This window comes from Phocoena phocoena, chromosome X (genome assembly GCF_963924675.1).
Source record: "Phocoena phocoena chromosome X, mPhoPho1.1, whole genome shotgun sequence".
NCBI lineage: Eukaryota > Metazoa > Chordata > Mammalia > Artiodactyla > Phocoenidae > Phocoena > Phocoena phocoena.
Window position 1 is genome coordinate 52,318,272 of NC_089240.1, and position 25,732 is coordinate 52,344,003.

The following is a 25,732-nucleotide window of genomic DNA, read 5'->3' on the forward strand; positions in this document are numbered from 1 at the left end:
GAAAGACAACTGCTGCTGGGAACATCCTATTACAGAGAATCCCCACAGGGGTAGAGAAAAAGAGGCCTGCTAATCAGCCACAGTTTCAGAGTGCCTGAGAATTAGCGATCTTTCTAGAGGTCATTTGATCCAGCCCTCTGATCAGGAAACTATCCAAAGCAAACCAGACACAGGGGAAGGAGAATCCATGATTTCCTAATAAGTCTGCGCCAGTGCTGTTTTCTTCTTATGAGCAAGAAGATCTCTTTATATAGATTCCTTCCTCTCCTTGCATCTCAAAGAATCACTGCTGTTTTCTACTCTGTATGGGGACATTATTCTTCAAATAAGACTCAAAAATATGCCAGCTGCTCAGAACTGTGGACATTTTCAGCCATGTACATTAAAGAGGAACAGAAGTAGCAGAATAAAGGAAAGATGACTTTTTCTGGACATTGGTTAAGTAACTGTAAGGCTGTTTCATTCCCTTGGAATGTGCTAAACTATATGAGAAGTTAGAGAGCTACTAGCTCTCAAATTACAAGAAATTATACCTGTGTGGAGGCCAGAGGAATGGGGAGCTGACTCAACTTCTACACTATGATCATGAAGCTTAAGATTGCCACCTCCTCCCTGGTAGCATGTCCTGCCTCTACTGTCTTGGTTATATTAGCTGTGGACTGTCAGATTTCATAACTTGGGTCTGAGAGATAAATGTGAAATGTCATTACTCCTGGTTCTCTTGATGGGCACAAGAGAGAAACAATAAATAGTGTACTTAACACACAGGTACCTGTGAGGCCTTAAAGTTCACAGCTCTTTTTTCTGTTTAACAGACACCTCAGGAACTTCAACAGAGCAGTGGCATAAGAGGCAAAAGCTCCATTTATTTGTTAGGCTGTGTATATCCTCTGAAAGTTAGCATCTCAGAAGACAATGCTTTAGTGAAGGCTTTCTGAGTTCAGAGAAGTTGTGGCCAATTCCAATAGAATGGAAGGCTCAGGGATTATTTTTATAAGCAGATAATTAAAAAACAGAATTTGGCCTGTCAGTTGGGCAGGGATGATGGTTGTGGCCTGAAGTGTGCGGGCTTGGATAGAACTAGTAGATATGTCAGGGTGAGGTGATCTCACGAAGAGGAAAAGAAGAAGTATGTTGGCTGGCCTGCATCAGAGAACCAACCTTGCACTCTGTGCCTGGGAGTGAATTATTACCTTTTACTCCTTATCCAAGTGTTCATCTGGTGGTGATAAAATTCCAGGACTTGAAAGAGCTTTGAAAGGCTACTGAGTTAACCCAATTATTTCTTAGCAATACCCAAATAGATGAATCTTTCCTTTCCTAATGAAATATTGCAACCGAGATTTCTCCAACATTCTTAGAAAGCTATTCAAGTACACAACACCTTTTATTAGCAGGAAGTTTTGCCTTGGCTCTAATCTAAATCCTTTCTGATGCTCTTCAAATATAATTACTGTTTGCTCATCTTTGGCTAAGATGTGAGGTTCTGGCTAAGGTATTCAGACTCTCCAATGTCCCTGTTAGTAAGGGTCCTACCTCCCAGTCTAGGACAGAGGCCTGCCACTGGGCAATCTTGTCAATATTCTCCAAGCGCCGCTTGCGTTCATTGATCTGCTGAGTCACATTTCTCATGACAGCCAGAGCAGCTGCCACATACCTGTAGTCACTGTGAAGACACAAAATTACAAGTTGGATGAGTCAATGTGCCATTGAACCAATGTGCTGGGTGCCAACACTAACATCCATTCTCCTCTTCCTACTTAGCAAGAGAGCCCTGATTTTAGATAGAATTCATGCCACATGGTACAAAAGACTACATTTTCTATCCTTCTTTACAGTAAGAGGTGACTTATATGATCAAGTTCTGTCCAGTGATATGTAAATAGAAATGTTGGGTAGAACTTTTGAAAAACTACCTTTAAGGAAAATAGCATGCCCTTCTTTGGTCCTTACTTAAACCTGACGCTTAAGAATATTTAGATGTGATGGCTGAAGTTCTAGCAACCATCTTAGACCATAAGGACAAGGCCCATACTCCTAAGGATAGGATAAGAGAAAACTGGAAGGAGTCTCTGATAATCATGGAGACAGCAAGGCAGCCATAAACTGCCTACCTGCAGGCGTTTTCTCTATGAAAGAGAAACAGACTCATCTTTGCTATGCCATTATTTTTGTACCTATCTGATACAACCAGCCAAGGATGAGGAAGGGAGCCTCACACATGGCATGGTCCAGAGAACTTTACCATCTGTTCTAGCACCTATTTCTAGGGAACTCTGCCCAAAGTCACTGTAAAATAACATCCAAACCTTTCCTCCTATACAATATAGAGATTGGATGTAGCATTGTGGTTAAGAACAGAGACTGGAGCCAGACTCCTTGAACACAAACCCTAGTTTAGTCACTGACTAGTGGTGTGGCCTTTGACAATCTCATTCTCCCTCTCAGTGACTCAGTTTCCTCATCTGTAAAATGGGGAGAATTACAGTAGAATTTGCTGAAGTTTTAATAATCCATGAAAACTGTTTTACTCTTGGCTCACAGCAAATGTCTGCAGTATTATTAATACAAAACAAACATTTCTCTAGTATAGACATTATATGGGTTGTCTCTCAAAACCTCTAACTCCAGAAGTACAATCCTAGGCCCCATTTTCCTGGGACTTTGGATGGCCCACTTGTTGAAGGTTATACCATCCTGCCCAGTTTTCTCTGTTTGTCTGATCTAATTTCCAGTCAAATGGCTCCTGTGAAAAGAAGATTGAAAGTTAGATCCCAGACATTTGGTGGAATAATAAGTTGGGAAGGCAGGAGGATGAGTTACAGTTCAGTCTTAACAAACTTTTCCTTAGAGAAGCTGAACATGCTTTGTGGTCACTAACCTGCTCACTGTCCCTGCACCAATTTGAAAGAAGAGAAGAGAAAAAGAAGAGCAGGGCAACTGTCTTTTTCTTCCCTAATACATTGAGGTGTGGGGTGGTGGACCAGTCATAGGAACAGAAGAAAGGGAGTTCTAACTGCTAGGGCAGATGAGACACAGCACCTCCTCTTAGCTGGCCTCCCTGGCTCCAGTCTGTTCTCTGCACACCTGCCAAACCATAGTCTTCAAACGTTACTACATTTTATCACCTACAGTGACAGGATACTTACTACAAATCCTAACCAGTCTATTCTGTCTCAAGACAACTCTGTTAACACACACACACACACACACACACACACACACACACACACACACACACCAAAACCTCTTTATCCTGAGCCTTAATGAATGTTAGCTGTTACCAGTTTTTCTTGTGGATCTCACTTCTGACTCATACTGAACTTATGATCAACCAGTACTTCTTAAATTTCTTTAAAATATGCTGTCTAGAAGCTGTATGTCTCTCAGTCTGTCCTTGAATTGTTGATTTCTTAGACCAAACTACAGAATATTACATTTGTTTCTGTTACATTTCATTCTTTTACAGTTACTTGCTCCAACCTGTGGGGGAGTTATTGTGCTCTGTAAAACTGTCAAAGTTTTTCCCTGGCAAGACTATCTGAGCTTGCCATTTAGAAGCAAGGTAGGGTAATGACAGAAGGGGTGGTTGCAGTGCAGAAGTTGCTGACGTAAATAAGCACCCCTGTTCTTTAGGTCCTTTTTCTGTCTCCCATGCTATTCCTCCCTGATTTGAGAGCATCAGGAAAATGCCTTAAGCCACTTTCTAGGAGGTAAAGCATAGAGTTACACTGTCAAATATGGTAGCCACTAGCCACATTTAATTAGACTTAAATAAAATTTTAAAATTTAGTTCTTTAGTTGCATCAGCTACATTTCTCAGTACTCAATAGCCATATGTGGCCAGTGTCTACTATATTAAACCACAGAGATATGGAACATTTACATCACTGTACAAAGTCCTATTGGACAGTGCTGGCATGAGAATGCTTATTACCTCTGCCTGACCCCTTGTACTACTTAGCCATGAATTTATCACTGCCACTGTGCCATACTGTCAGTCAACCTCTGCCATTTTTAGCTGGCTGCCTTTCTCACGATGGTTAGAGGGGGGTATGTCACCATCTCTAACCTTCCCCACTAGCTTTAGGAGTGGGTGAGAGAAAAAAGTAAATAGCTGTGGTCTAGCCTGAACCCTGCTCAGAGCCCTCAGGCTTCCAGATGAGGTCTGAGCCCAGCACCCTAGTGAGGAGACTGACTGAACCAAGATTGTCTTGTTCCAGGCAGGTCAGCTAACCCCCTTCTCGTAGTCTTTCTTCTTAGCAGCTTAAGCAAGGTTGGGTCGGGGGCTGGGGACATGTCACCCTTCTGTAAACAATGGTAGTATTATTCTCCATTTACCACTCTCTATCCACCTAATCTTCTCCCTCAGGGACTACTCTGCCTGCTTGCATTTCAGACCTACCTATCTGAACACCTATCGACCTAAGTCTTCAACCTGGCAGTAGCCTCTAATTGCCTTCAAACCCAAGCTACTTTGGCATGCATCACAGGAGCTATCACCTTGATATAGCTTTCTGAGGCCTGTAAGAAGGAGTGGCCCATGGCCTGGGGATAGTGCTAGGCCCAATGGGTCACCCCAAATGAGGACAGGGATTGATGTAGCCCGCGACTACCTGAGCCATTCTCTCAGCACCCCTGAGCCTAGGGGTGGAAGGAGAGGGAACCAGAGACCCAGAGGGTAAGAAGGCCTTGATGCAGGGGTTCCACTCACAAGGTGAAGGTGCACAGGAATGGGAAATCCCAGGGAGATATGCTATCTTGTTGGCTCCCACTAAACCCAAAAGGCCCTGATGTTGCTTTGGTCTAAAAGACAAACATAATTTTTGGCTGTGCTTTAAAATTGGTCCTTGGGGGGCTCTTAAAAACATTTATGTAAATACATAATTTACCTAGTTAATATCATCAGTCCACAAGTATAATTTTTAGAGCAGACACTCAGGAGTAGGTGGGAGATGAGCTGTGATATAAAAACATTTGAGAATCACTCTTTAAATATACTGGTTTTAAAACCACTGGTCTGGAAGCAGTTCCACTGAGATTTAGGTGCAATAGTGGCTGCTTCTGGTCACTTAGCACCTTGAAGTATTCCTGTGGAGGTCATTTAGATTCATTACAACATGGGATGGCAGAACTAGAAAAGGCCTTCCAGACTGGCTAGTACAATGGCTCACAAATCTTCCTTGGCATGAAAATCACCTGGAGTGTTCTTTAAAAAGTTAGGTTCCCAGACCACTGTCCATACTTTGTGTCCCTGCTTTGCCACAGACTTGCTCTTTGTCATTTTCCCTTTCTGGGACTCAGTCTGTCTAGCCATAGAATGAATAAGTCTGACTAGAAGACCTTCCTCTAAGGCCCTTTCCATTTTAGGTGCCATAGATGTTTTCCATTTTTATTTTTAAAATATTAAGATATTTTAGTTGGGGTTCTTTAATATCCTATTAGCTCTCACAAGTTTTCTCCTTAGAAAACTTGGGACTCAGTTTTGGCAATGGGCTGTATTAAATCTTTTAAGTGAGATTTAGTCACCTCCAAATTTCATGTCTAATTAGTACTCCCACTATTCCCCAGCTAGTAAACAGACTCAGGGAGAAGGGAACAGAGTCCTCCTTTGCAAGGTCCTTCTATACCTGCCTCGCTCACAGCCAACAGAGCAAGGAAGGCAGAGTTACCACTGGTGATGTTACTCATACAAAGGGAGAGTCCACTGCTACTACATTTGGTTTCAAATCTGAAATCTGTCCAGGGCTTCAGACCACTGAAGCACATAACCCATGATATGCTAAAGAACAACATCAACTTAAAAATGAACCTAGGGATTGGCCTAGAAGCTTGACATAAAAAAAAAAAAAAAAAACTGACGCATACCGATGGCCTTATGCAACTAGGTCTGGAAGTCAGATCCAAGGAAACCAGGCAGTGGAGCCAAATGAAAGTACGAAGCAGGCCTGATGAGAAGCAAGCAGAAACTAAGGGAAATTGGGCAAAGGCCTTCTTTATTCTTATAGTGATCAATCAGGAAGAGAGCTGAGAGGTGGGGCAATAAACCTAAGGTCACGGATTTAATACCAATTAAAAGCAGGCAATAAATAGGCTGGGGGCTCTAGGTCATGAAGCAAAGCACGTGAAAAAATAGGGGATGGTTCACTGTAGACCATTCCCATTGTTGGAGATGACTCCCAGCATATACCTTACTAATAGAGGGTTAGGAGTGTCATTTCCATTCAGAGAAAGATAAGCTCCTTCGTCCTTTTTGGGTTGGTTTTCTTGAAAATACTGAAAAACTTTGAGAAAACTTCAGGGGAAGTCTCAAGTCTATTTTCCCCCAGTCATGCTGTGTGTCTAAGGGGAAGGTACAGTTGGGATGAGGCAGAGGAGGGTGTAAAAGACTAAAGAAGACCAGGGGTGTAGCCTTTCAGAAGAAATCTAAGGTCAGGTCAGTACAAGTAGGGCAGTCTGTTACCAGGATATTTGACTCTATTGAGCAGAGTAGAATAAACAGTTGATTCACTTGGCTGAACTCAGGACTAAGGACCAGGCTATAAGCTCCCTGAAGGTAGTGTCTAAGTGGTACAATAACGATGAACACTGATTTTGTGTGTATATTGATTTATAAGTTTATAAGCAACTGATAAGCATTGTCTCACTTTATATACACAACAGTCTTCAGAGGTAAGCAAGAATATGTCATCATCCCATTGTGTATGTAAGCTAACAGAAATTCAGAAAAGACAAGAGGACATACATTCTCAATAAGGATTAACATGTAGAGGAGGCTCTCTCCTTCACTCCTGCCTCCCTCAATCCCTTACCTATGGTCCTGGGCGGTATACTTGAGGAGCTCAGCCAACTGTAAGGGATACTTGCAGATCTTCTGCACTGGCGTCAAAAGGAAACCATCAATAGCAATGTCAATCATCTGCTGCAAGAGGCGACAGGCCTCAAAAAAGTGCTGGTAGCGGCTGTCCTTCATCAGTTTGGAGAGCTCCATACAGGCGTCCAGGTGGTTGTTACAGTACTCAGAGTATATCCAGAATCCATCTTGCTGTGAGCAGAGGAAAGATAGAGAGAAAGGGAAAGGCTACTGAGAACTCCAAAAGAAGTTCTGGAGAAATGGGAAAACAGACCCTCTACTTATGTAGAAATATAAAAATGATAATGTCAATCTTTCCTACATTGATTCATAATTTAATAATAAAGAAATTATTTGGGAATTAGACAACCTGTAAAAATTCATATATAAAAATAAATAAAAGAGACCTTCAAGATGGTGGAGGAGTGAGACATGGAGATCACCTTCCTCCACACAAATACATCAAAAATACATCTACATGTGAAACAACTCCTACAGAACACCTACTGAGTGCTGGCAGAAGAGCTCAGACTTCCCAAAATGCAAAAAATTCCCCATGTTCTTGGGCAGGGCAAAAGAAAAAAGAAAAAACAGAGACAAAAGAATAGGGATGGGACCTCCATCACTGGGAGGGAGCTGTGAACGAGGAAAAGTTTGCAAATACTAGGAAGCCCCTTCACTGGTGGGAACAGGTGGGGGAAAAGCTTCAGAGCCATGGAGGAGAGTGCAGAAACAGGGGTGCAGAAGGGAAAGTGGAGAGATTCCCGCACAGAGGATCAGTGCCAACCAGCGCTCACCAGCCGAAGATGCTTGTCTGCTCACTCATCGTGGGGGGTGGGAGCTGAGAGCTGAGGTTCAGGCTTCGGAGGTCAGACCTCAGGGAAAGGACTGGGGTTGGCTGTGTGAAGACAGCCTGAAGTGGACTAGTGTACCACAGCTAGCCAGGAGGAAGTCTGGGAAAATGTCTGGATCAGATGGAGAGGCAAGAGACCACTGTTTTGGGGTGTGCGAGGAGAGGGGATTCCTGCTCCTTGTGCTCACAGAGGGCAGAACACCACCTAAATGAGTTCCAGAGACAGGAGTGAGCTGCAGCTATCAGACTGGACCACAGAGACGGGCATGGACCGTTAACATTGCCACCACTGCCACCAAGAATCCTTCGTGTAAGTGCAGGTCACTACCCACACTTCCGTGGAAACCTGTGCAGCAAACCATGGCCAGGGTCCCATGATCCAGGGACAACTTCCCTGGTAGAACACATGGTGCACCACAGGCTGTTGCAATGTCATGTCAGCCTCTGGTGCTGCAGGCTCACCCCACATTCTAATTCTGACTACCATACTTTTCCCTCTCCCTGACTGGAGTGAGCAACAGAGCCCTAATCAGCTGCTGCTTGAACCCACTCCTGTCTGGGTGGGGAACGGACACCTGAGGGTGGCCTACATGCAGAGGCAGGGCCAAAACCAAAGCTGAATCCCAGGAGCTGTGTGAACAAAGAATAGAAAGGGAAATTTCTCCATGCATCCTCAGGAGCAGTGGATTATATCCCCACAATCAACTTGATAAAACCCTGCATCTATGGAGTAGCTGAATAGACAACAAATGTTCCCAAAATTGAGGTGGTAGACTTTGGGAGAAACTGTAGACTTGGGGTTTGCTTTCTAAGTCTGATTTGTTTTTGGTTTTATGTTTCTCTTAGCTTAGTTTTAAGTGCTTGTTATCACTGGTGGATTTGTTTATTGGTTTGGTTGTTACCTTCCTTTATTTTAAATTTTTAAAATATTTTTATTTTTAATTTTTCCCCCTTTTTCTCTTTTTGTGAATGCATGTGTGTATGCATATTTGTATGATTTGGTCTCTTTAGGTTTGATATCATTTGTCCTAGGGTTCTGTCTGGTAGTTTTGTTTTGTTTTCCTTTTCTGCTCTTGTTGTTTTTTTGTTTTTTGTCTGTTTTTTATGTGTGTGTGTGTGTGCGTGCACACATGGGTACATTTCTTTGTCTGATTTTGTCTGTTTAGTTTTGTTTTTACCATTTGGTTTGGGGTTCTATCTGTTCGTTCTTTTTTTTTCCTTCCTTTACTTCCAAGCTGTGTGGCTGGCACGATTTTGGTGCTCCAGCCGGATGACGGGCATGAGCCTCTGAGGTGGGAGAGCCAAGTCCAGGATATTGGACCACCAGAGACCTCCCAGCCCCATGTAATATCAATAAGCAAGAGCTCTCCCAGAGACTTCATCAACACTAAGACCCATTCCACCCAATGGCCAGCAAGCTCTGGTGCTGGATGCCCCACAGCAAACAACTTGCAAGACAGGAACAAAAACCCACCAATTAGCAGAGAGGCTGCCTAAAGTCATGCTAAGTTGACAGACACCACAAAACACCACACCAGATGTGGCCCTGCACACCAGAGAAACAAGATCTATCTCCACCAACCAGAACAAATGCACCAGTCCCATCCACCAGGAAGCCTACATAAGCAAATAAACCAATCTCACCCACTGGGGGCAAAAGAAAAATAATGGGAACTACAAAGCTGAGGAAAAGGAGAGCCAAAACACACTAAGTTAAACAAAATGAGAAGACAGAGAAATATGAAGCAGATGAAGGAGCAAGGCAAAAACCCAGCAGAACAAACAAATGAAGAGGAAATAGGCAGTCTACCTGAAAAACAGTTAAGAGTAATGATAGTAAAGATGATCCAAAATCTCAGAAATAGAATAGAGAAAATACAAGAAGTGTTTAACAAGGACCTAGAAGAACTCAAGAGCAAACAAACAGTGGTGAAGAACACAAAAAAAAGAAAGGAAAAATACTCTAGAAGGAATCAATAGCAGAATAACTGAGGCAGAAGAATGGATAAGTGAGCTGGAAGATAGAATACTGCAAATACCTGTGGCAGAGCAGAATAAAGAAAAAAGAATGAATAGACACTTCTGGGGCAACATTAAATGCAACAAAATTCAAATTATAGGGGTCCCAGAAGAAGAACACAAAAGGAAAGTGTCTGAGAAAATATCTGAAGAGACTATAGTCGAAAACTTCCCTAACATGGGAAAGGAAATAGTCAATCAAGTCCTGGAAGAGCAGAGAGTCCCATACAGGATAAATCCAAGAAACATGGCAAGACACATATTACGGAAACAATCAAAAATTAAATACAAACCAAAAATATTAAAAGCAGCAAGGGATAAGCAAAAAATAACATACAAGGGAATCCCCATAAGCTTAACAGCTGATCTTTCAGCAGAAATTCTGCAAGCCAGAAGGGAGTGGCAGGACATATTAAAAGTGATGAAAGGGAAAAACCTACAACCAAGATTATTCTACCCAGCAAGGATCTCATTCAGATTTGACGGCAAAATTAAAACTTTTACAGACTAGCAAAACTTAAGAGAATTCAGCACAATCAAACCAGCTTTACAAAAAATGCTAAAGCAACTTCTCTAGGCAGGAAACACAAGAGAAGGAAAAGACTTACAAAAAATAATTAAGAAAGTGGTAATAGGAACATATATATCAATAATTACCTTAAATGTAAGTGGATTAAATTCTCCAACCAAAGGACACAGAATGGCTGAATGGATACAAGAACAAGACGTGTGTAAATGCTGTCTACAAGCAACCCACTTCAGACCTAGGGACACATACAGACTGAAAGTGATGGGATGGAAAAAGATATTCTATGCAAATAGAAATCAAAGGAAATCTGGCATACCAATACTCATAACAGACAAAATAGACTTTAAAATAAAGACTATTACAAGAGACAAAAAGGACACTACATACTGATCAAGGGATCAATCCAAGAGAAGATATAACAAGTGTAAATATTTATGCACCCAACATAGGAGCACCTCAATAAATAAGGCAAATGCTAACAGCCATAAAAGGGGAAACTGAAAGTAACAATCATACTGGGGACTTTAACACCCCACTTTCACAAATGGACAGATAATCCAAACTGAAAATAAATAAGGAAACACAAGCTTTAAATGATACACTTAACAAGATGGAATTAATTGATATTTATAGAACATTCCACCCCAAAACAACAGAATACACTTTCTTTTCAAGTGCTCATGGAACATTCTCCAGGATAGATCATATCTTGGGACACAAGTCAAGCCTTGGTAAATTTCAGAAAATTGAAATCGTATCAAGTATCTTTTCCAACCACAGTGCTATGAGACTAGATATCAATTACAGTGAAAACACTGTAAAAAATACAAACACAGGAAAGCTAAACAATACACTACTAAATAATCAAGAGATCACAGAAGAAATCAAAGAGGAAATCAAAAAATACCTAGAAACAAATGACAATGAAAACACATTGACCCAAAACCGATGGGATGCCACAAAAGCAGTTTTAAAGAGGGAAGTTTACAGCAATACAATCTTAACTCAAGAAAAAAGAAAATCTCAAATAAACAACCTAACTTTACACCTAAAGCAATGAGAGAAAGGAGAACAACAAAAAAAACATTAGCAGAAGGAAAGAAATAATATAGATCACATGAGAAATAAATGAAAAGGAAATGAAGGAAACTACTGTTTCAATATATGCAAGTCAATCAATGTGATACACCATATTAACAAGTTAAAGGATAAAAATCAAATATCAATAAAACTAAAAGCTGATTCTTTGAGAAGGTAAAATTGACATACCAGTAGCCAGACTCATCAAGAAAAAAAGAAAGGACAAGACTCAAAGCAACCAAATTAGAAATGAAAAAGAAGTAACAACTGACACTGTGGAAATAAAAGGGATCATGAGATACTACTACAAGCAACTATATGCAAATAAAATACACAGCCAGGAAGAAATGGTAAAATTCTTAGAAAAGTACAAGCTTCCAAGACTGAACTAGGAAGAAATAAAAAAAACATGAAGAGACAAATCACAAGCACTATAATTGAAATTGTGATTAAAAATCTTCCAACAAACAAAAGCATAGGGCCAAAAGGCTTCACAGGTGAATTCTATCAAATGCTTAGAGAAGAGTTAACACATATTCTTCTCAAACTCTCCCAAAATATAGCAGAGGGAGGAACACTCCCACACTCATTCAATAGGGCACCATCACTCTGACACCAAAAACAGACAAAGATGTCACAAAAAAAGAAAACTACAGGCCAATATCACTGATCAACATAGATGTAAAAATCGACCATAAAATACTAGCAAACAGAATCCAACAGCACATTGAAAGGATCATACACCATGATCAAGTAGGGTTTAACCCTGGAATGCATGGATTCTTCAATATATGCAAATGAAACAATGTTATACACCATATTAACAAATTGAAGAATAAAAACCATGTGATAATTTCAGTAGATGTAGAAAAGGCTTTTGACAAATATCAACACCAATTTATGATAAAAGTTCTCCAGAAAGTAAGCATAGAGGGAACATACCTCAACATAATAAAGCTATATATGACAAACCCACAGCCAACATCGTTCTCAATGGTGAAAAACTGAAACCATTTCTTCTAAGATCTGGAAGAAGACAAGGTTGCCCACTCTCACCACTATTCAACATAGGTTTGGAAGTTTTACGCATGGCAATCAGAGAAGAGAAAGAAATAAAAGGAATCCAAAATGGAAAAGAAGACAGTCACTGTTTGCAGATACCATGATACTATACATAGAGCATCCTAAAGATGCTACTAGAAAACTACTAGAGCTAATCAATGAATTTGGTAAAGTGGCATGATACAAAATTAATGCCCAGAAGTCTCTTGCATTCCTATACACTATGATGAAAAAATTGAAAGAGAAATTGAGGAAACACTCCCATTTTCCATTGCAACAAAAAGAATAAAACACCTAGGAATAAACCTACCTAAGGAGACAAAATACCTGTATGAAGAAAACTATAAGACACTGATAAAAGAAATTAAAGATGATACAAACAGATGGAGAGATATACCATGTTCTTAGATTGGAAGAATCCACATTATGAAAATGACTGTACAACCCAAAGCAATCTACAGATTCAATGCAATCCTTAAACTACCAATGGCATTCTTCACAGAAGTAGAACAAAAACAATTCTCAATTTGAATGGAAACACAAAAGACCCTGAATAGACAAAGGAATCTTGAGAAAGAAAAATGGAGCTGGAGGAATCAGGCTCTCCTACTTCAGACTATACTACAAAGCTATAGTAATCAAGACAGTATAGTACTGGCACAAAAACAGAAATATAGATCAATAGAACAGGATAGAAAGCCAGAGATAAACCCATGCAACTATGGTCACCTTATTTTTGATAAAGAAGGCAAGAATATACAGTGCAGAAAAGATAGCCCCTTCAGTAAGTGTTGCTGGGAAAATTGGACAGCTACATGTAAAAGAATGAAATTAGAGCACTCCCCAACACCAGACACAACAATAAACTCAAAATGTATTAAAGACCTATATGTAAGGCCAGACACTATCAAACTTTTAGAGGAAAACATAGGCAGAACACTCTATGACACAAATCACAGCAAGATCCTTTTTGACCCATCTCCTAGAGAAATGTAAATAACAACAAAAATAAAGAAATGGGGCCTAATGAAATATAGAAGCTTTTGCACAGCAAAGGAAAACATAAACAAGACGAAAAGACATCCCTCAGAATGGGAGAAAATATTTGCAAATGAAGCAACTGACAAAGGATTAATCTCCAAAATTTACAAGCAGCTCATGCAGCTCAATATCAAAGAAACAAAAAACCCAATCCCAAAATGGGCAGACGAGCTAAATAGACATTTCTCCAAAGAAGATATACAGATTGCTAACAAACACATGAAAGAATGCTCAACATCACTAATCATCACAGAAATGCAAATCAAAACTACAATGAGGTATCACCTCACACCAGTCAGAATGGCCATTATCAAAAAATCTACAAACAATAAATGCTAGAGAGGGTGTGGAGAAAAGAGAATCCTCTTGCACTGTTGGTGGGAGTGTGAATTGATACAGCCAGTATGGAGAACAGTATGGGGGTTCCTTAAGAAACTAAAAAGAGAACTACCATATGACCCAGCAATCCCACTACTGGGCATATACCCTGAGAAACCCATAATTCAAAAAGAGTCATGCGGCACAATGTTCATTGCAGCTCTATTTACAATAGCCTGGACATGGAAGCAACCTAAATGTCCATCAACAGATGGATGGATAAAGATGTGGCACAAATATACAATGGAACATTACTCAGCCATAAAAAGAAGCGAAATTGAGTTATTTGTAGGGAGGTGGATGGACCGAGAGTCTGTCATACAGAGTGAAGTAAGTCAGAAAGAGAAAAACAAATACCATATGCTAACACATATATTTGGAATCTAAAAAGAAAAGGGTCATGAAGAACATAGGGGCAGAACGGGAATAAAGATGCAGACCTACTAGAGAATGGACTAGAGGATACAGGTAGGGGACGGGTAAGCTGGGACAAAGTGAGAGAGTGGCATGGACATACATACACTACCAAATGTAAAACCGATAGGTAGTGGGACGCAGCCACATAGCACAGGGAGATCAGCTCGGTGCTTTGTGATCACCTAGAGGGGTGGGATAGGGAGGGTGGGAGGGAGGGAGACACAAGAGGGAAGAGATATGGGGTTATATGTATTTGTATAGCTGATTCACTTTGTTATATAGCAGAAACTAACACACCATTGTAAAGCAATTATACTCCAATAAAGATGTTTTTTTAAAAATTATATAAACCATAAATGCTGGAGAGGGTGTGGAGAAAAGGAAACCCTCTTGAACTATTGGTGGGAATGTAAATTTATACAGCTACTATGGAAAACAGTAAGGAGGTTCCTTAAGAAACTTAAAATAGAACTACCATATGACCCAGCAATCCTACTACTGGGCATATACCCTGAGGAAACCATAATTCAAAAAGAGACATGTACCACAATGTTCATTGCAGCATTATTTACAACAGCCAGGACATGAATGCAACCTAAGTGTCCATCAACAGATGAATGGATAAAGAAGATGAGGCACATATATACAATGGAATATTAATCAGCCATAAGAAGAAACAAAATTGAATTATTTGTAGTGAGGTAGATGGACCTATGGTCTGTCATACAGAGTGAAGTATGTCAGAAAGTGAAAAACATACTGTATTCTAACACATATATATGGAATCTAAAGAAAAAAATGGTTCTAATGAACCTAGGGGCAGAACAGGAATAAAGATGCAGACATAGAGAATGGACTTGATGACACGTGGTGGGGAAGGTTCAGCTGGGACGAAGTGAGAGTGTAGCATTGACATATATACACTACCAAAAGCAAAATAGGTAGCTAGTGGGAAGCAGCTGCATAGCACAGGGAGATCAGCTCCGTGCTTTGTGACCACCTAGAGGGGTGGGATAGGGAGGGTGGGAGGGAGGCTCAAGAAGGAGGTGATATGGTGATATATGTATACATGTAGCTGATTCACTTTGTTATACAGCAGAAACTAACACACCATTGTAAAGCAATTATACTCCAATAAAGATGTTTAAAAAAATAAATATATAAGTAGGAAAAGCTGGTAAATTCTCTAAAGGAAGGGTAATGAGAGATGACTGGCCCTGAAAATAGTAAAACACAAGTTGCAAAAAATTATGGCACTGGATCATAAAAAGTGATAGTCAGAGGTTCTATTTCTGGTAGCGGCAGACTAAATAGTTTTAGAAAATCTTACCACTGAGAATAGTTAGAAAAGATTGAAAAATATAATAAATTTCTGTTTGAAAGAATCACATCATCCAGAGCCTCAAATTTTCTCCATAGAATGTTCCTTAGGAAATATACTTTGGACTATTCAGGGGTAAAGATTACTGATGTATGCAAGTTAAACACAAATGACTGAGGAAAAAACATATACGTGTATATATGTGTACGTGTGTTTGTTTGTGTGTGTGTGTGTGTATGTGTGTACATGTAGAGAGAGGGGAGGAGGGGTTAGGAGAGGGTGAGCACATTCAAGTGATTCATCAAAATCAGTAGAATGCTTTTTTTTTAATTGGGATATAGTTGTTTCACAATGTTCTGTTAGTTTCTACTGCACAGTGAAGTGGAGTTTCCTGTGATATACAGCAAGTTCTCATTAGTTATCTACTTTATACATATTAGTGTATATATGTCAATCCCAATTTCCCAATTCATCCCACCACCACCTTCCCCCTGCTTTCTCCCCTTGGTGTCCATATGTTTGTTCTCTACATCTGTGTCTCTATTTCTGCCTTGCAAACCGGTTCATCTGTACCATTTTTCTAGATTCCACATATATGTGTTAATATACAGTATTTGTTTTTCCGTTTCTGACTAACTTCACTCTGTATGACAGTCTCTAGGTCCATCCACGTCTCTACAAATGACCCAATTTCCTTCCTTTTTATCATGAGTAATATTCCGTTGTATATATGTACCATATCTTCTTTATCCATTCGTCTGTTGATGGGCATTTATGTTGCTTCCATGACCTGGCTATTGTAAATAGTGCTGCAAGGAACATTGGGGTGCATGTGTCTTTTTGAGTTATTTTCTCAGGGTATATGCCCAGTTGTGGGATTGCTGGGTCATATGGTATCAAAAAAACAAACAACCCAATCAAAAGATGGGCAGAAGACCTAAGTAGATATTACTCCAAAGAAGACACACAGATGGCCAAGAGGCACATGAAAAGATGCTCAACATCACTAATTATTAGAGAAATGCAAATCAAAACTACAATGAGGTATCACCTCACACCGTTTAGAATGGGCATCATCAGAAAATCTACAATAAATGCTGGAGAGTGTATGGGGAAAAGGGAACCCTCTTGCACTGTTGGTAGGAATGTAAATTGATACAGCCACTATGGAGAACAGTATGGAGGTTCTTTAGAAAACTGAAAAATAGAATGTTAATATTAGGTGAATCTGGGTAAATGGTATATTCATTGCACTTCACTTTACTGCACTTCACACTGTGTTTTTTACAAGTTGAAGTTTGGGACAATCCTGGTTGAGCAAGTCTATTGGCGCCATTCTTCCAACAGCATTTGCTCACGTCATGTCTCTATGCCACATTTTGGTAATTCTTGGAATGTTTCAAGCTTTTTCACTATTACTATATTTGTTATGGTAATCTGTGATCAGTGATCTTTGATGTTAATGTTGTAATTGCTTGAGGGTGATACAAACCTCACCCAGGTAAGAAGGTGAATTCAGTGTATAAATGTTGTGTATTCTGACTGCTCCACTGTTCCTCCATCTCTCTCCCACTCCTTGGGGCTCACTATTACTTGAGACACAATATTGAAGTTAAGCCAATTAATAACATTACAATGGCCTCTAGTGTTCAAGTGAGAGGAAGCGACACATGTCTCACACTTTAAATCAAAGGCTAGAATAATTAAACTTAGTGAGGAAGGTATGATAAAAGCTGAGATAGGCTGAAAGTTAGGCCCCTTGTGCCAAACAGCCAAGCTGTGAAGGCAAGGGAAAAGTTCTTGAAGGAAATTAAAAGTGCTACTCCAGTGAACACACAAATGATAAGAAATTGAAACAGCCTTATTGTTGATATGGAGAAAGTTTTAGTTGTCTGGATAGAAGATCAAACCAGCCACAATATTCCCCTAAGCCAAAGCCTAATCCAGAACAAGAATCTAACTCTCTTCAATTCTACAAAGGCTGAAAGAGGTGAGGAAGCTGCAGAGAAAAGAGTGAAGCTAGCAGAGGTTGGTTCATGAGGTCTAAGGAAAGAAGCCATCTCCATAACATAAAAGTGCAAGGTGAAGCAGCAAGTGCTTAATGTAGAAGCTGCAGCAAGTTATCTAGAAGATCTAGCTAAGATAATAAAGGAAGGTGGCTACACTAAACAACAGATTTTCAGTGTAGGCAAAACAGCCTTCCATAAAAAGAAGATGCCCTCTAGGATGTTCACAGCTAGAGAGGAAGTCAGTGACTGGCTTCAAAGCTTAAAAGGGCAGGCTGGGGCTTCTCTGGTGGCGTGGTGGTTAAGAGTCCGCCTGCTGATGCAGGGGACATGGGTTTGTGCCCCAGTCCAGGAAGATCCCACATGCCACGGGGCGGCTGGACCCGTGAGCCGTGGCCGCTGAGCCTGTGCGTCCGGAGCCTGTGCTCCACAACGGGAGAGGCAACAGCAGTGAGAGGCCCGCGTACCACAAAAAAAAAAAAAAAAAAAAAAAGGCAGGCTGACTATTTTGTTAGGAGCTAATGCAGCTGGTTGATTTTAAGTTGAAGCTAGTGCTCATTTACCATTCCGAAAATCCTGAGGCCTTTAAGAATTATGTTAAATCTACTCTGCCTGTGCTCTATAGATGGAACAACAAAGCCTGGATGACAGCAAATCTGTTTACAACACCATGATTTACTGAAAATTTTAGGTCCCCTGTTGAGACTTACTGCTCAGAAAAAAATTCTTTGCAAAATATTACTGCTCATTGACAATTCACCTGGTCACCCAAGAGATCTGATGGAGATGTACAATGAGATTAATGTTGTTTTCATGCCTGCTAACACAGCCCATGGATCAAAGAGTAATTTTGACTTTTAAGTCTTATGATTAAGAAATACATTTTTAAGGCTATAGCTCCCATAGACAGTGATTCCTCTGATGGATCTAGACAAAGCAAATTGAAAACCTTCTGGGAAGGATTCACCATTCTAGGTGCCATTAAGAACATTCATGATTCATGGGAAGAGGTCAAAATACCAACGTTAACAGGAGTTCAGAAGAAGTTGATTCCAACCCTTATGGATGACTTTGAAACGTTCAAGATTTCAGTGGAGGAAGTAATTGCAGATGTAGTGGAAATAGCAAGAGAAGTAGAATTAGGAGTGGAGGCTGAAGATGTAACTGAATTGCTGTAATCTCATGATAAAACTTTAATGGATGAGAAGTTGCTTATTACAGATGAGCAAAGAAAGAGGTTTCTGAAGATGGAATCAACTTCTGGTGAAGATGCTGTGAAGATAGTTGAAATGACAACAAAATGTTTAGAATATTAAATAAACTCAGTTTCTAAAACAGTGGCAGAGTTTGAGAGAATTTCCATTTTGAAAGAAATTCTGCTGTGGGTAAAGTACTGTCAAACAGCGGTGCATGCTACAGAGAAATCATTCATGAAAGGAAAAATCAATTGACAGCAAACTTCATTGTTTTATTTTAAGAAATTGCCACAGTTACCCCAACCTTCAGCAACTAACACCCTGATCAGCAGCTATCAATGTCGAGGCAAGACCCTCCACCAGCAAAAAGATTATGACTTGCTGAAGGCTCAGATGGTGGTTAGCATTTTTCAGCAACAAAGTATTTTTAAGTAAGGCATATATATTGTTTTTGAGACATAATGCCTTGCACACTTAATAGACAACAGCATAATGTAAACATAACTTTTATATGCACTGGGAAACCAAAAGATTTGTGTGGTTCACTTTATTGTGGTGGTCTGGAACCAAACCTACATCTCGGAGGTATGCCTGTATGGGTACCCTTTATACTGTTCTTATTTTTTTAGCTTTTCTGTAAGTTTGAAATTATTTCCAAGTTTTACAAAAATCTCTACAATTTTTTATATACATTGTTCAGTACTCATTCAAAAATAACCTGGTGTGGGCTTCCCTGGTGGCGCAGCTGTTGAGAGTCCGCCTGCCGATGCAGGGGACACAGGTTTGTGCCCTGGTCTGGGAAGATCCCGCGTGCCGTGGAGCGGCTGGGCCCATGAGCCATGGCTGCTGAGCCTGCGTGTCTGGAGCCTGTGCTCCACAACAGGAGAGGCCCGCGTACCGCAAAAAAAAAAAAAAAAAAAAAAAATAACCTGGTGCATGAGAATATAAGACATGAGCAAAACCTAAGAGAAATAATAGAAAATAGAAATTGGTAGACCAAAAATATCAAGATGGAATTATTACACATGGACTTAAAAAAACTATTATTAAAGAAAACTAAATAGGCAAGCCATACATATCAAAAGAAATCAGAAAAACACATACCTAATAAAGAACTTGCATCAATGTATAAAAAAATACTAGAACTTAATAATAAAAAGACAAGTAACCTAATTTTTAAAATCAGGCAAAATAGTACAGTAAAAGGATGATACACCATGACTAGGAGGGACTTATCCCTATCCAATTCACCATGTTAACAGATTAAAGGAGAAAAACCATATGATTATTTCAATAATTTCAATAAGCATTTGATAAAATACATTTATGATAAAAGCCATCAGCAAACCAGGATTAGAAAGAAACTTCCCCAGTGTGATAAAGGGTGATCGTGAAAAACTTAAAGTTAATATCATTCTTAATAGTAAATGCTGAATTTTTGTCCCTAAAACTCAGGTACAAAACAAAAGATGCCTGCTCTTACCACTTCTAGTTAACACTGTAGTGAAGGTCTTGGCTAGTCCAATAAGAGAAGCAAAGGAAATAGGAGTCATACAGATTGAAAAAGAAGAAATAAAACTGCCTTTATTTAGAAATGATGTGATTGTATATGTATACAATCCTAAGGAATCTAAAAAAAAAAAAACTAGACCCAATTATTGAATCAATAATGTGCCAGGATTCAAAGTCAATACAGTTGGCCCTCCATATTGGCAGGTTCTGCATCTGTGGATTCAACCACTGCAGATGGAAAATATTCAGAAAAAAAATCTAGAAAGTTCCAAAAAGCAAAACTTTGTTTTGCATGCCAGTAAAAATTTATATAGCATTTACATTTTATTTACAACCATTTACATAGTATTTACATTGTATTAAGTATAATAAGTAATCTAGAGATGATTTAAAGTATATGGGAGTATGTGCATAGGTTATATGCAAATATTATACCATTTAATATAAGGGTCTTGAGCATCTGTGGATTTTGGTATCTGCAGGGTGTCCTGGAAACATCTCCTGCAGATACTGAGGGACAGCTGTAAAAAAAAAAATGAGTTGCATTTCTATATCATAGCAACAAACTATAGGAAATTGAAATAAAAATACAATTTATAAAGCAGCAAAAATTAATTACTTAGAAATCAATTTTAAAAAATAAGATAGAGACCACCTAATAGAAATCACCTAAAATAGCCAAAATTGTTTCAAAAAGGTATGAATTTGAAGGACTTTACCTGCTTTCAAGACATGCTATGAAGCTACATTATTCAAGACAGTGAGACAAAAAAATTGTAACTATGTATCGTAATAGATGTTAACTAGACTTACTGGGTGATCATTTCACAATATATATAAATATTAAATTATTATGTTGTACACCTGAAACTGATATATATGACAATTATATCTCAATTAAAACAAGAAGAAAACACAGTGTGGTATTACTATATAAATAGTCACATAGATCACTGGAACAGAATAGTGATCCTAAGAATAGAACTACACATATATGATCAATTGATTTTTGACAAAGATGCCCAGGTAATTCAATGGAGAAATTAATAGTTTTTTCAACAAATGTGCTGGAACGACTGAATATCCATATGGAAGCAAATTAACCTTGAACCTTATTTTGCACCATATATAAAAAGTACCTCAAAAATGATCATAGCCTAAATATAAGAAATAAAACTACATAATTTCTATAAGAAAACAGTAGAAAAGCTTTGTGACTTTGGGTTAGGCAAAGATTTCTTAAATAAGAAACAAAAAAACATGAATCATGAAAAAGTAATAAATTGAATTTCAACAAAATTAAGTTTATGCTTTTCAAAGACAATGTTAAGAAAAAATGAAAGACTAAGCCATGACTGAGAAAACCTTTGAAAATCATATATATGACCAAGGACTTGCAAACAGAATACAGAAATAACGCTTGGAACTAAATAGTAAGAAAACAGACAACCCACATGGGCAAGAGACAAGGACACTTCACCAAAGGTTTTATACAGATGGCAAATAAGCACATGAAAAAAATGCTCAATACCATTAGCCATTAGGGAAATGCAAACTAAACCCACAATGAAATGCCACTATGCACCTATTAGAATGCCTAAAATTAAAAATACTGATAATACCAAGTGCTGACAACCATGTGGAACAACTGCAACCCTTATATATTAGAAGTGAGAATGCAAAATGATACAGTAACTTTGGAAAACAGTTTGGCAGTATCTTATAAAATTAAACAAATACCTACAATGCAACCCAGTATTCCCACAGATGGAAACAACCTAGTAAACAACCCAGATGTCCTGGAATGAACTGGTGAATGAGTGGTATATCCACACAATGGAATTATCGCTAAGCAATAAAAAGAAAAATAACCAACTACTAATACATGCAAAAATATGGATGGATATCAAAGAAATTAAGTGAAAGAAGCTAAATAAAATATCACTATTGCATTATTCCATTTATATGACATTCTAAAAAAGCAAAATTATGGTGACAGAATGCAGATCAGTGTTTGCCAAGGGCGAGGGTGAGAGCAAAGACTGACAACAAGGGGAAAACATTAGAACTTGATGAAGTGATAGAGATGTTCCATATCTTGATTACGGTGGTAGTTACACAACTATATGCACCTGTTAAAACCCATCGAAGTAGACATTTGGTGAATTTTATTGTTTGTAAATTATACCTAAACCAAGATGATAAAGAATGAAATCCTAAAAAAAAAATAAATCCTAGAACTGAATTAAAAGAGGGTAAACAATCTAATATTTTTTAAAAAGCAAACTAATACATAAAGAAGGATAATACACCATGATTAGGTGGGGTTTATCCCAGCAATACAATGTTCATTTAACATATGAAAATTATTCAAACCAAATTCAGCACATTAACAGATTACAGTGTAAAAGTATATGATAATTTTAATAGATTAGTGGTTCTTTTTTGTCCCTCGGTAAAGTTGACAATGTCTGGAGACATTTTGGGTTGTCACAACTAGGAGGTTGCTACTGGCCTCCAGTAGATAGAGACCAGGAATGCTGTTAAACACCCTACAATGCACAGGGTAGACTCCAATTGAGAATCACTATTCCATATTCTACTTTCCCAGCTCAAGACTATATTTATATTTACACACATTGCTATTGGGTACATACAACTAGTCTCTTGTTCCTTGCTATATAATACCTTACAGTAAGCATCCCCCATTATGTTTCTCATCCATACCCTGGTGATAAATACCTAAGTTGTTTCTAACTGCACTCCACCACACACAACACTGCCATGCAATCAACAGCCTTGTAAATGTTCCCTCGTGGACCTCTATGAGAATTTCTCTGGGATGTATATTCATGAATGGAACCCAAGATCATACACATGCTTAACTTTGATAAATACTACCCAGGTGCTTTCTGGAATGGCTGAACCAGTTTAATACTGTGCAAAAAAGAGTTAACATATCAGGCCTGAGACTGCTATTCCTAAAAAGGCCTGCTTGAAAGGTTGGCCCTTGGCTGGCATCTTGGAACTTGGATCTCAAGAGATTTTTCACCATTCCCTGACAAGAGTGGCTCACTGTGCCTAAACTATTTGTATGAACAATGTGGTTTATGCAGAATACTTGCTTTCCTTCTGGGAGTCTGGAATTTTGGTACGTGCTAGGCAGAGGGTGCCTACATGACCAGCCACCCTTAGAAATCTTGGGCACTGAGTCCCTAATAATTTTCCCTGGTGGACAACATTTCAAAAGTGTTATCACAACTCATTGCAAGGGGAATTAAGTGCATCCTGTATGGCTCTACTCGGAGAGGACTCTTGGAAACTTACACTTGGTTTCCTTCACACTTTGCCCCATGTGCCTTTTCCTTTTGCTGATTTTGCTTTGTATCCTTTAGTTGTATTAAATCACAACCATGAGTATGACTATATGCTGAGTCCCGGGACTTGTAGCAAATCACTGAACATATGGGTGGCCTCAGGGTTATCCCCCCACTACACATTCCCATAGTAAAAGCAGGAGAATTTGCAAGAAAATTTACTCTTAGTTGCACACTTTCATGTGTCATTTGAATTTTATACCATGTGCATGTATTATCTCTTTAAAAATAAATACTTTATAAAACGGGGGAGAAGAGTTGTCAAAACAACTAGGTCACCTGTGAATAAGACACAAAAGATATTAGAGAACCACAGAGGTATAAAGTGAAACCTTCTTAAATCCATGTGAGGAAGCCCAAAGACGGTAAGGAACTTACCCAGACAATCATTATAGACAGGACTCACATCCTCACTTCTCTGTTTCCTAGTGTTCCTTCCTCTAAATCATGTAGCCCCTTTTCCTGCGCTTGTCATTTCCCCTACCCTAGTGTTCTCCCTTAAATGCCTTGCAGGGGTCCAGTTTCATGCTGGCCATAGTTTCTCCTTTCTCAGATTCCTGGAATATATGAATATGTTCAGAGTCCCTCCCAAAGCACTGGGTCCCATGGAAACTGAGCCCCATAGGAGCAGAGAAGAGAAGTTGAAGAAAGATCCTACTGATAATTATCTGGAAGGAGAGAAAAAAGGCATAGAGAACAGTAAAGAAGAAGAGTCCTTGGACAAATCACATTACCTTCCTAAGTCCTCATACTCTAGCAAGGGGATGAACATCAGGGTCAGAGAGGAATCCATCCCCTACCATGGGGCAAAACAACTGAGCAGAACCAAATAGCTCAGAGACTCCTTCCATGGCTTCCAAACATCTCTCAAAACCCTCCCCAAAGGGGAAGATGCTTACGTGCTCCAGGAAGCAGGGTCCTATCTCGCTGAGGTGGGGGTCATCATTGTTGTACTGTTTCTCCAGGTCTCTTACGAAGCCCATCTGAAACCTGTAGATGTCTTCAATGTTCCCAAAGATCACCTTCAGTTGCTCATCACTGAACATGTCCCTCCTCTTCCGGCATTGCTTCAGGTAGCCCTGCAGACAAAGCAAAAGCCCAGGTTGAGGATGCCCTTCACTCCCTGGGGGCTTTACCACTTCCTGAGCATTTGGGAGCCTTATTTCAGTATCATGAAGTAGACAGGGAATAACCACTTACACTTTTCATACAAGAAAATTGGGGTTTAAAGAAGGAAGTCACTCCACCAGTGAATAATTAGGAAAGATGGATCTCAAGCAAAGGTCTTCAGACTGCAGACTCCAGAGCATAGAGCCTTTTATGACAAGGACCCCCAAAAGTCATAGGACCCTTTATCAGAATCTGGTTAAGCACAAACATTTTCACTTGCTTTAGTAGTGAGTTACTGGTTTAGCTGGATTGATTCTCAACTCTAATGTTCTATTTCTTATAGGACCAATCCAAAAGGTCAGGTAGGAAAACTTCTCAAAAGGGAACAGGAATTGACAAAACCAAACCATTCTTTAAAGTGGGTGTCTTAGCCATCTAAGGTAGCTGGCTAGGAGAGATAGTTTGGATGACCTTAGCCAGCAAGCTCACAAGTGGCCAGGCATGGTGTTTTTAACAGGGTAAGTATTTAGGACACATTTGTGAATAAATGGATGAATTAATACAGCTAGCCACTGATGAAGGAAGAATCAATGAAAGAGATTCTTGGTCTGATAAGAGAGCACTGAGATAACACAATCAGACTCAGGACACATTGTAAGTCAGGGCAAAAGAAACCAAACACAGTGTTCCGTTCTAAAACTACTGGTGTAGATTTTTAACTAATGGCCACTGTCCTCATTAGAAATCATTAGCATGTGAAAATGTTCTGGTGAGAATGAATTATGGTCAATTACTTTCATCCAAAAGCTAAATGTGATTATTATAACACTTGTTAGGCCCCTAATGAGGAGCATTTATGGTGAATGACTTATCACTTCTGGTCCTAACTCCATTTTGTCTCCTCTAACACAGCTTGCAATGAAGTCATTTAGGCACACTCCAGGAAGATCCTCATCCCTGGCTTCAATGTCCTTTACC

The 25,732-nt window shown here is 39.3% G+C and overlaps 1 protein-coding gene across 2 annotated transcripts in view; it reads right to left on the reverse strand.

The window, feature by feature from the left end:
• ARHGEF9 (Cdc42 guanine nucleotide exchange factor 9) overlaps nt 1–25,732 on the reverse strand; it is a 359,889-nt gene that overhangs the window by 55,576 nt on the left and 278,581 nt on the right. For both annotated transcript variants that reach the window (XM_065900095.1, XM_065900096.1), the window contains 3 exons: nt 24,544–24,723; nt 6,813–7,045; nt 1,537–1,666 (listed from right to left, as the gene is read on the reverse strand). In XM_065900095.1, coding sequence (XP_065756167.1) covers nt 1,537–1,666; nt 6,813–7,045; nt 24,544–24,723 — 543 coding nt within the window. The remainder of the gene's footprint in view (nt 1–1,536; nt 1,667–6,812; nt 7,046–24,543; nt 24,724–25,732) is intronic.